Here is a 16,622-nt window from a genome sequence, read left to right on the forward strand (position 1 = left end):
TTTTTAATTTTCTCAATTTCTCTCTCTCCTTTTGCAGTTCCTTAGTAGTAATTTTGCAGATAGCAATCAACTCAAGTCTATCAACAATCGAAATTATGAATGGTAAAAATAACCGTTTACCTTCGAGTATAGAGGATGGACTTATACCTGCAATATGGTTAAACAAACAAATTCAAAAGCATGGGCCCACTACGCTTCGTCAATTTTATTTTTACCAAAGGAAGAGATAACTATTAAGGAAAGTAAAAGACTTACTAAAGACAAAATGTCCTTAAGTGTAAACTTTTGTCCTTAGATGTATAAAATCAAAAGTGGAGGAGTTATTTGTGTTTTGGACTTCTACTAGGGGAGTCTTTGTAGTTTGCTAATTATTTTTCCCTTCTGTTTGGAGAGAGAGCTATCTTTGACGTGGGCCCATTATCTTTCCACAACTATATAATTGATTTTAGTGAAATACAATCCATGTAAATAACTTCCTCATTCATACGAATCTTCGTTTAGTACTTAAAAACACCAAGAAAAACTAAATCAAAAGAAATATGTAATTTATTAGATTAGTTGATTCTTATTAACTTTATTTCTATTGGATGCTCTCAAACACAAGATCTTCTTTTTTCTTTTTGGTTACAACTCAAAACACTAGATCATCGTCAGTGTCTCTTCTATACTTTTAAATCTTATGGGTGTTTATTTTTTTATTGGTTTTTCAATGCATGATATTTGGTTCAAATTAAAGTAGTGCATATAAATTGGGGAATGACATTCACACTCCTAAAACTGTAATCCACTCTCATTCTTTTCTTTTTTAGAATGAAATTCACACTCTTAGAAAGATCAAATTTATCATACAAAAAAATAAAATATGGAGTGTGGATTGTAAAATGACGAGTGTTAATTTCATGTCCCTATCAATTTTATCAGGATAAGTAATAAAAAATTATTTGCCCCCAAGTATTTAACTTATGATGTCGAGTGAATGGTGGGATAGGAACCAAACCCCCTTTAAGAGAATTTTTGTCTATAGACAGTGTCTATCTCCAAGTTCAAGGAGGCACCTGAAAACCCAAGCTCTGCCTCTAGTACTGCCCTACAAGTAGGGAAGTAGAAGAACAAGAACAACAATCTCAAAGAGAATGAGACTTACGAAAGAGAGATAAAACTCACTCCATCGATAACTCAAATGGAAAAGGAAAGCCATCGGTTCGGTTAGCAGTTAGTAACAAAAACCGAGTCCACCCCAAGGGTCGAGTGCGAGGGTCCCCATTACCTTAAACCTTAAGTGCGAAAAAGGGGTTTCCCATTTAATTGGCTAAACCATTTAACCATTTGAATTTTATTATAACCTACCTATTAGTTTCTCGCCAACAAAAAACATAATACATAAATGCCATGTTTTGCCATGCCTCCAATCCATCTCATGCAGTGCCATCCATTAAGTATTGTCTACAACTGGGATTCAGTAATTATACATATATGTTAGCAATTCTACTTCAATGCACCAGATTCGAATTCCCCTCACTCACACACTGCTCAATTAAGGAAAATTCATACAAAACTGTCTGAAAAGCATTGGAGACTGGTACAAATGAGACTCACAATCATCATCAGGGGGACTATACAGCTGCCGCCTCGTTATTTGTCCATTTTCCTCGCTGGCCCATCTACATCAATTGAACATTTCTTAGTATAATATGATTGCAAAAATTTTGTTTATCTAAATAGTTCATTAAAAGAACATCACTACAATAGCTGGCAAACACTAGGATGAGCAAATGAACTTCCACTCAGAGGTTTAAATTTCCATGGTAAATGAACTAGGATGGAGACCTGGTTCAGCCACAATTACGAAGGAGTAGGGCTGAAAGTTGAAACTATGTGATTATGTCATAAACCAAAAGTTTTCAAATGAAAGACTTGAAATACAGAATAGTTAGGAAATAGGAAGCAAAGACATTAGTTTCAAGTTTTGAACATGTGATCACTGATCAGCATCAACAGCAGTACATTAGACTATTCATAGGTATCTATCAATAGTGGAATAAACAACATGTGAGTCTACAAAATGTGCACCAAATGGGAATCATGACAGTCATCTATATCATAACATCAGAATTTCATAGATGTCATTATCTACAAGCAGCAAACAAGTTTGCAGAGTAACAGGTGACAATAAGAACTATCGAAACATGTAAATGACACTAAAGCTACAAAGAAGTGAAGTTCACCCTGCCATTGATATAAGCTTAAAATATCATTACCAAATGTCATTAAAACTTGGATATCACAAGAACTCCAATTCAATGCATGAGATTCAAGTTCCCTGAAACTATATCTACAAAGCTTTTGAAACCACTATAAATAAGTTGATCCCATCATCATCATCAAGGGCCATATGTACACCACTGCAATATAAAAAAAATTAAAAAATTAAAAATTAAAAAAAATTAAAAAATTGCTGCCTTTATCAAAAGTGAGGAACCAAAGAATGCCCAAACCCTTCAAGCTCCAAAAAGCAAGGTGTAGGCCCTATAGCATTAGTTTTGAGAGCAAAAACTTAATACCAATCTGTGATGATCAAATGCTCAACTTAATGAACTGCTTCCCTCATACCATTATCTTGTCCTACTTTTCCTTCTGTTCACAGTAAATAAGGCATATACTACACCACATAGAACTTGGATCATTTCGGCTTTTTCAAATTCAATCGGTTGCCTTGAAACTTGTTAGTATAACCTAGAAACTCTATTAGTCTACTTATTAGCTTTTCAAAAAAAAATCATTACAACAGCGAACACCATGGGACCCAATTGATATAGATCACACATTAGTTTAAGACCACAAGGTAATCACTTAACTTTGTTAACTTCAACAAAGGTTTACAATTTAGGGTAATTGCGTGGGAAATGAACTGGGATGGGAGACATGGGACACCGCTGGTTCAATCACAATTACAAGGGAGTAGGAGCACAAAAATATGTGAGTAAATAAACTGCTCTAACAAATGGTATGTGTAGTAATATTACACAGTTTCAAGAAGAAACAAAAAGAAAAGAAGTTAAGTAGACACTTCTTTTAGGGAAAACTATATGAAGACATAAAGCCCCATGTTGACACAGCAATTACTGTTCACCCCATGACTACCAGTATTGCCATAGGATAGTCTATCAAAAACTCGCTAAAGGGGTGGTGACGCACAATACTGAAATTAATAAAGCCTGGTGCATTGTGCATAATCATAGTTAAACAGAATAAAGCAAAAAATAGGGTGCTTACTGGAACTGGAATTGGAATTGAACTACTAACATAGGAGATGCTATACAAGGGTTTGCTGGAGACTGAGATATATGTTTACTAAACACATTTTCAAAAAGGATCTGGTCAATATAGATTTGTAAGGAAGCAAGAGAGTCAAATTTGAATACTGCTCCTTATCCATTTAAATTCTGAAAAAGTATCATTTTATTCCGACGCACCTACCAAATCAATCTTATGCATAGAGAATATGAAGGTGAGATATGGAAACCACATATCCAATTGAAATGAGCATTATTTTTCTGAACTTAACTTGCATTTCAAATGCAATGCATCGCTAACTTTTAACAATGAATTTGGCCTGAGACTCATAATGGAGCAAAAGCCCACTTTAGCTCATCAACCTGAAATTTACTTGAAACTTATCGGATACACAAGTTTTCAGAGGAATCATACAGAACTATAAACCCACATCAACATCAGAACCAAATTTTTCTAGTCCTATATAGAACCAAATACTCTCAATATGCAGCCAAGCCTCCAAATGCATAGCACTAAATGACTAAAACCCACTAAGAGCACGTCTCATAGCTAATACTTTCATCTTCTATAAATCCAAATCCATCATAAAGAGTACTAAATCCCAGAAATCAAGTTCAATTCAATGCCTCTCTTGGTCAGCAAGAAACCAATATCCACAAAGCCTCAATCTTTAACTAGCAACAGTAAGAAAAACAAAGCACAAAAAGTAAAATCAGAGGGTTATTGCTATCCAGATACTGAGTCTTACTCACTTAGAAATGGCGGGTTGAGCTCGAGTTGGGTTGTTCTTGTTCTTGTTGTTGTTGCTCTGAGGAAGAAGAGAGCTCAGACTGGTCAGCAGCAATTTGGGCTCTTTCAAGATAGGGCTTAAAACCAAGCTGTAGAGTCAGGTACCCAAATGCGAGTGCTCCGAGCACCACCACCGCCGATCTCATCGCATTCACATTCCTCCTCTCCTTCATTCTTCCTCTCCTCCCTCCCCAAATGAAAGTTCCCAGGTCTATAAAATAAGGAAGACTAAGCCAAACGGCACCGTTTTACAATCTAACTGGGGACCCACTACAGGTGTTGGCTATATCACCTTCCACAACGCAAAAAGCCACCGACTTTATCGAACCCATTTCAATATTTTGCAGGGGTTTTACGAAAAGAGGTGGGCTTGACTCGTTAAAGGTCGAGCATTTCTACTAGGTAAGTATCTGTAACTTCTTCAAAGTTGATTACTTTGTGCAATTTTGATCAATTTCTGGGTGGATTGAATTCTGAGGATTTGGTATTTGTGGGTTTTTAGTGGAAGAAAGAGTGGTGCTTGGTCATTGATGCTTGTAAAACTAGGAGTGAATTCTGGGTTTGGTGCAAAGAGTTGTATTTATATGCTGGCTTCTTCAGCTGTGTTGAGAAGGCAACAGTTGGTGATAAGGTGTCTTGGAGTTGGAGGTTACAGTAATCATAACATTAACACTAATCAGAAACCAATGCAAGGAGTTGGATTCAGTAGTGGAGCTTCTTTGGAGGCTGATGTTGAGAATGTTCTGAGGGCAATCACACCGACCCTTGATCCAAATAGACACAAGGGTCAGGCTGGTAAGCTCACTCAATGTGCTAATGATGTCATTTCTTTAGCTTCGTGTACAATGCGTTTTGCTGATATAGATGTAAATATATACCATATATGTTGTATGTGTTTGTTTTAAAATTGATATGTTTAACAACTGAAGATTAAGGTAATTGGCATCCTTCACCGTTGTGATGTTGATTGTGGGAATGGCCTTATTGGTTTCTTGTTCCAATTTTAATTGCTTTATCAGAGTTGAATTGGTTAGTGTGAGAGTTTGGGTGACTGGAGGGCAGCTGTAGTCTAGGTTTAGTTTCTTTGGGTGTTTTGTTTGCATCAATTAAGTGTCCACAGTGTTGTTCTTTCGAGTCTCCAGTGTCTTTTCCTTGTTGCTTGTGGACTTGTCCACTTTTATTTTATCATTCTGTTCATAACTAAATTTTTTTAAGAAAAAGTGTGATCCTGCAATCTAATCATGTTGAATTTCTTGTCGTGTTTGGTTCATCAATGTTCTCGATCTATTCGATGTCTCTTATGTGTTTGTACTGAAGAAAGGAGCAAATCTGCTAATATTTCCTCTCTGTTCTGGTCAGGAAATATAGCTGTTATTGGTGGGTGCCGTGAGTACACTGGTGCTCCATATTTTGCTGCTATCTCAGCATTAAAAATTGTAAGTGCCATGCTGTTATTTTTCATTTCTAAATATTAGCCAGATTCAATCAAAAATGTTGCTAATAGACTGAAATGGTAAACAATAAGTATTTTCTTCACTAGGTAAGTTTGATAAACGAAAGCATATCCTTTTCATCTCAGGGTGCGGATCTGTCCCATGTTTTCTGTACAAGAGATGCTGCTTCAGTTATAAAAAGCTACAGTCCTGAGTTGATCGTACACCCAATTTTAGAAGAGTCATACAGTGTTAGGTGATTTAGTTTTCAATACAAATTCATATGCTTGTAACAATCGATATATAAGTCCTTATCATCTAGTGAACTGCTAATTTTTTTAAGCCGATTTTCAGGGATGAGGACAAGAGCTTTATCTTAGAAAAGGTTCTTGGTGAAGTTGATAAGTGGATGGAAAGATTTGATTGTCTTGTAATTGGTCCGGGCCTTGGAAGGGACCCATTTCTTCTGGTTAGCTTCTGTTGATTTAATTACTTGAGGAGCTGTTGTAGGCTACTTTAGAGTTTAATCATGCACATAATGTACACCATATGTATTTCTAACTATGTCATTGTAATCCAGGATTGTGTTAGCAAAATCATAAAGCATGCAAGACAGTCCAATGTTCCAATTGTCATAGATGGGGTATGTAATTACAAAATCCTATATCATACTTGAGATCCTGCAATAAATGATTGTGTTTTCTTTTCTTAGTTTCACCACACATGTTCTTGCTATGAAACTGTCAGTTAATGTCAGCATCAAAATTGCCAGGATGGACTCTTTCTTATTACAAACTGTCTTGATCTTGTAAGTGGATATCACTTGGCTGTCCTGACTCCAAATGTAAATGAATACAAGCGACTTGTACAAAAAGTTTTGAGTTGTGAAGTAAATGATGAAGATGCACGTGAGCAATTACTATCTCTTGCAAAAAGGTATATATCTATTAACAAGATTCTTTTGTATTGTGTTTTATTAGTTGACAACTCTTTGTATTGTATTATATAATTCAGTTACATTACTTGGAATATATTTGGTTGATAAGGCACTAATGGTGTTTTATAATTCTCTAGCATCTCCACTAAGTTTCAAAAACAGTTTTAAATTCTCATACATGCACTTATGCAATATGTATGTGTATTAGCATTCTTACATACAGGACTGTTGGTCAGGCATTTTTAGGGCCATCAACAATCTTGGTGATTGTTCAGATTGGGAGTTGGATGAAGCTTTGTTGAATACCATGCATGAGCAATCCTTCTTAATGATTTTGTGAAATACACTTCACACTTAAGGCTAATGCTTTATGATGTATTTTGTCCTATACTCCAAAATAGATGTAGTTTGCTTGTTGCATTTGTATGCTTTTATTTCATAACAATAATAATAATAATCTTATGGTACTTATTTAACTGTTGAACCTGTATCTGTCAGGATTGGTGGTGTCACTATACTTAGGAAAGGAAAAGCTGACCTCATTAGTGATGGTGAGATAGGTGCGTAACAAATATGCCTGTATGTTTTGTGTTGTTTTGGTACTTCGTGAAGCTTTTGCTTTAATAACATTACTATTCCTTGAAACATATATTTCCATATGTGACCACATCTCCTTTGAGAATGTAGGTAAGTATCTTACAAATTTATGCTAGTGGGAGTCATTTCCTGTGTCACACCTTGTCAACTCTTTGGACCATGAGTTATTGCATTCTAATCTTGGGGGACTAATGTTCAGCTTTTAAACCAAATGCATGATCTAAACCTTTTCATTTATAATATAATTTCTCCCAATTGAAGACACTGTCAATTTGTGTCAATCAAGTGAAACAAAGCAAAGATGACTTGTCAAAGATCCTGAGAGCCATATTATACTTGTAGTTATCATTCAAAAGGGTTTCAATTATCTGATGTACAAGTTCTGCAAGTCACTTGGTTTCTGTTTTTGACACACTGTTAACTAAATTCAAGGCTTTTTACCTCCTCTTGATCTTGGAAATCCCTATTGTGTTCTCGAATAAGGAAGCCTGAAATGCTTAGTTCTAAAATTTTATTCTTTATTCAGTTGAATCAGTGAGCATATATGGTTCTCCTCGAAGATGTGGTGGACAGGGAGATATACTTTCTGGAAGGCAAGTTTTTGTTTCCGAGTTTCAGACATTTTTTTGTGAATGGCTTCTTTTTGTATGTGTTAACTGGTAACTGAAGTTCTATTTACAATCCTTCAATTGTTTCTCTCCAAGAATGCATTACCCAAACATCCATGCGCATGTGTGGGTATGGGTGAGAGAGAGATGGAATACTGCAAAATTCACTATGTCTCCTAGTCCTGGTTACCTTTTTAAAATTGTGTGTTGAAGTGATTGTCACCAACTGATGATTTGTCTTTAAAACCCAGATCTTGAGAACTTTCTATATTCTGTTGCATTAATTGATACTTTATATTTGAATCTAACATGTTTTTGTGGCTCCAGCGTTGCTGTATTTCTTTCATGGGCCCGTCAAATTGTCACAGATGAGAATCTGAGTATCAGGTTACACGGTCTAAACATGTTAAACTTTTGGTTCCTTGTAGTTTTACCCCATGTTTGACAACTACTTGTGCCAATTTGTGTATTTGCAGTTCCCGAAACCCCACAATGTTGGGTTGCATTGCTGGCTCCACTTTAATGAGGAAGGCTGCATCCCTCGCTTTTGAGAATAAGAAAAGGTCAACTCTTACTACTGACATCATAGAATGCTTGGGAAGAAGGTAAAGGCTGCTGCCCATAAAAAAGAGTAAATCTTGATATACGAATTTAGAGTTAAGTTGGAGATTCTTCTCTCTTGTGCAGTTTGCAGGATATTTGTCCAGTTCCCTGATGCTGTTAATCTTCTGCTGATAGAGTTGCATGTACCGACATTCAGAGACCCTCAATTTCAGTCGCTTCGGTTGACCAGAATCACATTTCCTTGGTTTCCTTCACACCCTTTCCAAACTTAAAACTCTTTTCTTTTCTTTTTTCCCTCTTTTTCTCGTTTTTGGTGAAAACAACTTCTCTTGTATATAGACTGTTTTGCTTATTATGACATTATCAGGATGAATATTTCATTGGCGTCTAAATCTCTGCGAAGGAAATGATGTTAGCCATAAGCCTCTGTTATCATGATCATGAAGCATGTATATCAACTAGTATACAGATTTCTGTGATATAGTATATCTTCTAATTGTGAAACTGCTCAAGTAATCCACAGGTTTTAACAGACTTGACTAAAACAAGAAAAGCCCTGCAGCGCGCTCGATTTCCTACCAATTTGTCATTTCGCTAGTGAAATGATGAACAAGTAGCAAATTTAAGCAGAAAGGATGGTATCAAACCTGTGATTTATGTAGAAGGTGAAACCATCCAAAATTCAAAACCAGACCTTTACAGAAACTTTTCATGCTGCATTAAGTAATAACAAGCCCTTGGCACTAAATGACCAAACCACACATTTCCAGAATTACTTGATTTAGCACTTCGAGTAACTGGGGCAGTTGGTGACCACCCTCGGATTTGTCACACACTGCGAAGTATACACAGTTTGATATACGTATTTGAAAGCTTCTCTAGGATTTCACATTATTTGTGTCCGATTGAACCGAAACTTCTTTATATACAAGTCTATACATAGTTACATACTATTAGACTTGTCCGCAGAGGATCTTAAAATCCTTTAGCCCCAAACTTCAGTTCTTGATCTCTCATTCTCTAATTTGCTACCAACACCGAAATCCCCAATTCACTCTTCAAAGAACCCTAACTTCAACACCCCAAACCCATATTTGAATTCTGCAAATATCAAAATTCCTTAATTAGCAAACTCCACTCATAAAATGAATTTTCCTTGACTCAATCCACTTCAATTCAAATCCTTAAAGTTGTTATTCCCAATTTGAAGTTTTTATTTCTTCAAACCCTAAATTCCTAAATTTCAATTTCTAAATCCTTTGCTCCCCACCTGATTCGATCCGTTGCAATCAAAATGTCTAGATCAACTATGCTTACTCCTACTTCTGTCTTTTGGGAATGAGTTGGTGCTGGTTACCAAAGGTGTAAAGGCAAGGCTCCTCCAACTACAAATGCCGCAATTCATCCAAAAGTCAATAAGAAATCAATCAAGACCAAGAGGAAGATGAACAGAAAAAATAAATAAAAAATAAAAAAAGCTGCAAAGTTTAGTGCAACAAGGTTATGGGTCTGGGATCACTTCGAGAAATTTAAGAAGCCGATTTTCGAAGTTGTAGATGGAAAGTAGGGTCAGGTAGACACAAAGTTAGACCAAAATGTAAGTATTGCACTACTAATCTTGCTTCTTATTCATTGTATCATGGGTTTAGTGGTCTTAAGAGGCATATAGACTATAGAGCATGTGCACAAGTAGTGCCCAAATTGGATTGATGTAAATGATGAGGACCAACAAGTTTTCAGTAATGATGGGACTACTGAATCTAATGTAGTTATGATGGGTTGGACAGAACAAGTGCAAGTTGCTTGTCAAATGATCATTCATGATGAACTATCATTTAGTCACATAGAAAAAGAAAGCTTTAAGAGTTTTTTTTTTTAATTTTTTTTTTTTAAGATCAAGCGATATTAGTTTCTCTGTAACTGTTTTCGCATGAGGTGCCTACTCTCCCTAAAAGGGAGAGGACCACTACTCTCGTATATTCACCTCTCATCTCTCTGTTTTATTATTTTATTAAAATAAAAGAGAAAAAACAATATGAAAAAATGGGACATCAACCAAAACTTCTCCGTGAAAAATGAAACAATGACAACTCTAGAGTGAGAAAAAACTAACAAAAGAAATAACAGAGCAAGATAGGCTATAGTGAAATATATGGGTGGCCATAGCAAATTAAGATCACCCACATATGATAGCGCTAGCCATAAGAAACAAGCCATTATATTCAAACCCACTACTGCATCTAACATTTTCTCCCCCTCGTGGTCTCTCTCTCTCACTAGAATAGTTTAGAGCGTCTCTCTCTAGAAAAGAGAAGCACCCCACTTTCAACAGTGGATCCCTCGGAACTTTTCCAAATCCCAGTTCCAAGAACCCAGTCCAGTTTCATGAACCCAGCCATGTTCCAACTAACTAATCCCATCAATCTATGAGCTTACTTACTCCGGTCTTCAATATCCCTGACCTGCTCCCCTTGCTCCGCCGTCTGGAGTTAACTTACACCCACTCAAGTCATCTCAATTCCCCATGTTTACTTACTCCAATCTTTACTTCCCTTGTAGAATTTACTACTTGTTTGCTATCTGTCGCCTTCTTAGAACCTTTGATTTCCTGTTAACTTGATCTTACTCACCATCTGTCCTTAATAAGATTTATGGAGACCTGTTCTACTGCTCAATCTGCCGCCTGCCTTCTCTGCCGGCCATCTCTTCACCCTAGAAAATCCCACCACCTCTTAATTTCAATCACTTCACTGTCTTTCTGGGTTCTTAATGATCACATCCTCAGGAAACACCTATTTATTTGAACAATTCCAATGTCCTTCTTACAACTTATACATCCACACTCCATGAAGCCAATTCACTTCCCCTGCAAACCTCTTCCATATCTCACCTTACAAACATCAACCATCTCCTATCCTCACCATGCAATCCAATGAGAACATAAACCCTAACCTAGATGATCAAGTAATCAATCTAAACCAACCTAATCCTCAAGCAGAGCAATCCCTTACTTTGCTAGGCTTCCTTATTGCTGACAAATTTCCCAACACTACTGTTGTTATCCAAATCCTTACTCGAGCATGGTCTGACTTTGGTGAAGTACACATCGAAGCTATCAGAGATCAATGTACTTTCACCATCACCCCTATGAAGGCAGAGACCCGTCAACTGATCCTTGATAGAGGACCTTGGTCTTCCATAGGTCATACGATTAGCACCAATACTTAGCCTTTGGAGGCAAGACTGGAGGACGTCATTGTCCATTCTTTGACTATTTGGATCCAAGCTCACCGTCTCTCGCGCGGGCAGATGACTAGGGCAAATGCTAACCTTCTTGGAGCTGTTGCTTGTACGGTGATGGGGATCGAAAACCCTAACTCTATAAATGGTTGGAGGGGGTTCCTTCGGGTCAGAGTCAATATCAACACACTACTACCCTTGATACCTGAAGTTTGGATTAGGTGCGGACAATGGCGAATCCAGGATGTAAACTTGGGCTGGGCTAATCTAAGGCTTGCTACCAAGATTTTTTTTCCCCCCATCAATGAGACTAAATTGTAAAGAAATGTTAATAGAAATTGTTGTAAGAAAATTGGGAAAGAGAGAAAAAAAAAAAAGGCAAGAAAATTTTAGCAGGAAAGAAGAAGGGAGCCCTTTATGGGGAAAGAGAAAATGGGGGAGGAAAATGATATAACAACCAAGAAAACAAGCATTAATTGCTGTCAACAAGATTCGAACTAAGGTCACTAGGAAAATAACCAACCACTTTGCCAACTGAACCAAACATGAATATGAGAAATGTTGGCACTTATAATCAATCAAATATTGAAAGAATTATGGGTTGGGCTATCCTCCTACGTAGTTACGCCCTGGGTGTGGATCCAACACTCCGATCTGGGTGGAGTTTCGATACAAAAAGATCTCTCTCTTTTGCTACAATTGTGGTCGACTGGGTCATAGTGAACGATTCTGCAACCATCCCCACTTCCTAAGAGCTGATTGTTTGGGAGTCTAGATGATTACCCTGAAGGCTAGACATCAAGCTCCTCTCACCTAAAGGAGCTTGGCGTCTTTATCATGGTAATATTTTATTGTCTTTGAAAATATATTTTATCATGGTAATTTACCAATTCTTATATTGGCAGGTCTATCGACATTGAGGCTACTTTTGTCAACTGTCTTGGAGCTGCCCTGCTGTATGTTTGCTTGTATAGGGTAGAAGTTTATAATCACTATTTTCGTTAGATAGAGCTCCTACTTGGTGATAATTACATGTTTACTAAACTTCAATTACTAAAGTCGTTTCAGTATGTATGGATTCTTGTAACTTGTAGACTTGGTGGTTTTCAAATATTGGATCAAGCTAAGATCCACTTAGTCTTCCTCTAGGTAGATTGTGTCTAATATATTGCCTAATTGATGATAACTATTCCCAAAGCAATACCCTCTAGTGACAGATCGTCACCTTTTACTAACGAACCTCTAGTTGCTAAAGGTCAGACACCTATAGTATATAAGCATAACATGAGTTCTTTCAATCAAACCAAAGCAATGATAACTTAAGCAATAATATCGGCTAATTTGCAAAACTTTTCTCCAAGTTTATTCATGAGATAAATGATTTGTGTTATCAAACTCTCAACATGCATTTTTGTAGTGTTCATTGTAAGAATTTAAAATAGTGAAGAAGCAAGATATTTACTACACTAAGGCTATCTTCAATCCTAGGTCTAAAGTCCACCTTTCTGACCCATTGCTTTCCAAAACCCATCTCCAATAACGGGTTGGATCTATTATAAAATATGTTTTAAGGGTCTAAACACCAAAGGCTAGTTTCTATTTAGAGCACGTTGTAGTCTTGTAGACCACAAGTGGATGGAGAAGAGTTATTGGTTAGTCAACCACATGCAATATTAAACAAATTATAATTTAGCTCCAAACGATTGGCGTTGAGCAAATTATAGCCCTTACCATTTGGATAAATAATACTTTTAGAAAATCCACAATTTTAGGCCATGGTTTATTTTAGACCACCACGATTAGAGATAGTCTTAGTAGGTTAAAATTATGTCATTTTAATTTTAAAACAAAGAAAAAGAGTTTCATATTGCATTTTTTATATATATAATTTATGCGAAAAAGACTATAAGAAACTAAAGGGAACAACCTCTGGTGGACGTCTTCAAGTTTGGTTTTTGAAGGATGGGACCTGTATGTCTAAGTATGTAGGACATTTGATGAATGAGCTGCATAACCCTGAGTATGCAGACATACTTTTTGATGGAAAAAGTATGTTTGTTACGAGACATGTCGTAATCTTGAGTCCTCAAGACTTAATGCAAGACCAAGAAAGATTCGATACAAGTGTTCATATCCGCTAGTTATGCTTTGTCAAGAGTAATTTCTAGTGTACCGAGTGATACTCTCATCACCAAAATGTTGCCATAACTGGTTCAGTTCCTATGAAGCGTTCAAAGAACCTATTCGGCATCAAATATATTCCATCGAAGACAGTTGTTGTGACTATTTCCTTGGATATGCTAGTAGTAAGATACTACATCGAGCACTGAACATGGAGTCATTTGTTGATTTGGCTAACCCTTTAGGACTAGATCGAATAGTTTGTTGGAATGCATGTTTATTATGCATATTGCTGCCAAGTAGATGAAGCCCCAATATTTTGTAGACAACAAAAACTACACCACTATTCCTCAGCTTTTAAATATACATGTCAGCAATGTTTCTGTTTCAAAAAAATAAAAATAAAAAACTCTAGGGCAACCAAAATTGAGGAGGTTAAACCTATTAGCATTAGCTGCTGCAATCAGAGTCTGATTATCCATAAATTTTTGAAATGAGAGTGTTCCATTTTACTTCTTTTTGCACTAGGTCGTTAGAATATATATTGTAGTTCATGCTTCTTTTGCTTCCATTCTTTCAAAATCAACTTGCTAAGATAAACTATGTTCATTCTTACCAATATACCTTTGTGCCTATCAAGTGAAAATGCATAAACTTGTCTTTTGATGCCTTCATCCCTCTAATTTTTTTCTTTTATTAAGGGTGTATATCTCGTACTATTACTACAAAAAAATTTATATATTTATTTTCTTTTAATATTGTAGTATTGATGAATAAATCGTATTATTTGTTTGCGGATGAAGCAAAACGTCTTTATACACTACGTTCCTAGTAAATACATAATCTTCATCACCAACTGTGAGTCTTTTTTAAACATAACCTTTGTAGTTGACTAAATAGTCTTAACAATTGACTAAATACAACACTAAGATATCCGCGCCTTAGTCCATGTGTCAACGAGTTCCTCAAATTCAAATTAGAATTTTTTATTATAATTTCACCAACACTTTGTTTGTTGTGGTTTTGAGGATGCTTGTCCAATTTGTTGGTGCTAATGATTTTCAAATGACAGAGTCGGATCATCGGAAACTCAATTGCTTTTATTAGCTAGAGTTAAATTTTCTTAGTTTTCGTGACAGCTTTCACAGTTTTGAGAGATATTAAACTTTGTATATAGAAAGATAACTTTGCCGCTCATTTCTTAAAAACCTGGATGAGAATCTAACATCAACTGTTTCATAAGAGAAATGATATTTCAAAGCCATAAGATTGTCTTGCCTACTATCTCTGCTTTTCTTAGAGCCTTATTTGGTTTGCAGAATTGAAACATTAGAAAAAGAAACTCGATTTTTTTTTTTGTTTGTGTCCTTGGGATACTAAAGGAAATGAAACATTTTCCTAAAGGAAATTGATTTCCCCTTTGGGTTTGCTTTCACCCCATTGGGTTTGCTTTCGCTCTTCAACATCTCTCAATTTCAAGCACCAATTGGGTACGAATGAGGAAATCGATCTCCCCTTTCAGTTTGCTTTCACTCCACACTTAAAAAACTCACTCAATTGAAATGGGGTCAGATCCTGATCGAAGGACATTACAGGGAGGGACACGTGAGGCGTGCATGTCCCTTCCTTTAATGTCCTTCGATCTCCTCTTTCAGTTTGCATTCACCGCCGCTACTGTCCAAGGCACTTAATGGACGAGGTGGGCCAGAATGACGGACCCCACCAACGGAGCTGTTCGATACATCATCAGTGCATTATGCCCCGGTGCATTCCCAATGTTCTCTAAAATAATAACAGCATGAAATTCTAATCTTCATTTTGAATCAAGCCCACGGGGCGAAATAGTATATTCATCATAAGCCAGAATAGGCCATTACATACCCTTCTGCTGTCATTTAAGGACATAGACAGGCAAGAAAGTAGTGGTAGTACCCACAGTGGTACGTAGAAATAGACCTACTCATTATACATTTCAAATCGTAGAGACAGTGGAGATCCTCATTTGATACTACGCCGGAGGCACTAAAATTCTAGGTTCCTAATACAAGAAAACTTATTGTAATTAGACAAAAAAAATCTAAAAACATAGGTTTGGTCGAAGAGCCTAAACCCTAGCCCAAATTTAGAAGATAATGGACTAGGATAGAACCCCAGCCCAAAAACTAAGCCCAATAGGATAGTCACCAAGGGGAGCACTCCAGGCCCAGCAGCCTGATTCGGGCCCAGTCCACCATCTTCCCGTCTCCCTCATCCTACGTCACCCGCAGGCTAAGTTCGTCTGACCCACGCGCCATATTGTCGACCTGCATCGTCCCGGGGTAGGTCGATAAGCTGCCGACCCGCGTCGTCCTGAGCCACGTGCCATGGAACACCACCATCCCCGATCTGGGTCCTCACAACCCCACACCACCATTGATCGAAAAATCAAGGCAGATCCTACATTCCAAGAAACCCAACGCAGGGACGAAAACCACCAGCCCAGCTAAACCAAACTGACAAGACCATGGAACACAGCCCCTCTGACAAAGTCCTATGGGTGATAAAAATTGATCTCCCTTCCGGCAACAATCCCATGACAGCGGTAAGGCTGGAGGCCACCCAGACGTAGGGGCGCCGCCAGATGAGAACAATTTTGCAGCAAACGGAGAGCGGCCGGCTTTAGGGTTTCTCAAAGGAAGTTGGAATTTGAAATTCTAATCTTCATGAAGCATCCTATCATTCAATAATCATATTGCACTGCATGCATGCTATTATATTATATTATGTTGAAGATATAGATAGACAAAGTTGATTATTCAGCCAACCATTGCATATTAGTTGTTAATTAATAATAAGTTCATGATGTATTGAAATTTCGCATGACGGGTTTAGAAACAACCACTTTGGTTCCAACGGGTAACTTTTGAACCTATCAGATTCAACCCGTTCAGACTGCAACCCGTTAAACTGTACATAACCCTCCAACCTGCCTATTTGCCATGCCTAATGAATTAATTGTCCTCATGTTCACATATATTTACTTTTTTTCCTTCTCTTTGA

General features: G+C 37.0%; 1 protein-coding gene and 1 long non-coding RNA gene across 3 annotated transcripts; one reads left to right on the top strand and one right to left on the bottom strand.

Moving 5' to 3' along the window:
- Window positions 1-1,377: 1,377 nt before the first annotated feature.
- On the bottom strand, window positions 1,378-4,275 carry LOC112199851. The gene is made up of 2 exons (XR_002936066.2): window positions 4,047-4,275; window positions 1,378-1,661 (listed from the first exon to the last, which is right to left on the bottom strand). It is a non-coding gene; the product is annotated as an uncharacterized LOC112199851 (long non-coding RNA).
- Window positions 4,276-4,332: 57 nt separating this feature from the next.
- LOC112199850 (ATP-dependent (S)-NAD(P)H-hydrate dehydratase) lies at window positions 4,333-8,654 on the top strand. Of its 2 annotated transcripts, none has more exons than XM_040518452.1 (12): window positions 4,333-4,485; window positions 4,586-4,878; window positions 5,443-5,519; window positions 5,624-5,772; window positions 5,871-5,985; window positions 6,097-6,159; window positions 6,289-6,452; window positions 6,952-7,013; window positions 7,577-7,643; window positions 7,986-8,045; window positions 8,135-8,263; window positions 8,346-8,654. In XM_040518452.1, the coding sequence occupies exons 2-12, from the start codon at window positions 4,614-4,616 to the stop codon at window positions 8,371-8,373; spliced, it is 1,179 nt and encodes a 392-aa protein (XP_040374386.1). In that variant the 5' UTR covers window positions 4,333-4,485; window positions 4,586-4,613; the 3' UTR covers window positions 8,374-8,654. The 2 variants fall into 2 exon arrangements, with proteins under 2 accessions (XP_040374386.1, XP_024196592.1); XM_024340824.2 differs by having other exon boundaries at window positions 4,334-4,485; window positions 5,663-5,772.
- The last annotated feature ends 7,968 nt before the right edge of the window (window positions 8,655-16,622 follow it).

The sequence above is a fragment of the Rosa chinensis genome, chromosome 4, assembly GCF_002994745.2.
Source record: "Rosa chinensis cultivar Old Blush chromosome 4, RchiOBHm-V2, whole genome shotgun sequence".
Lineage (NCBI taxonomy): Eukaryota > Viridiplantae > Streptophyta > Magnoliopsida > Rosales > Rosaceae > Rosa > Rosa chinensis.

Excerpts from the sequence above, each read along its gene's own strand:
- LOC112199850 (XM_040518452.1), top strand. The coding sequence starts at position 4,614 with ATGCTTGTAAAACTAGGAGTGAATTCTGGGTTTGGTGCAAAGAGTTGT. Across the intron at positions 6,160-6,288 it reads TTCCAATTGTCATAGATGGG|GATGGACTCTTTCTTATTAC; the intron begins GTATGTAATTAC and ends CAAAATTGCCAG. Across the intron at positions 7,014-7,576 it reads CATTAGTGATGGTGAGATAG|TTGAATCAGTGAGCATATAT; the intron begins GTGCGTAACAAA and ends TTCTTTATTCAG.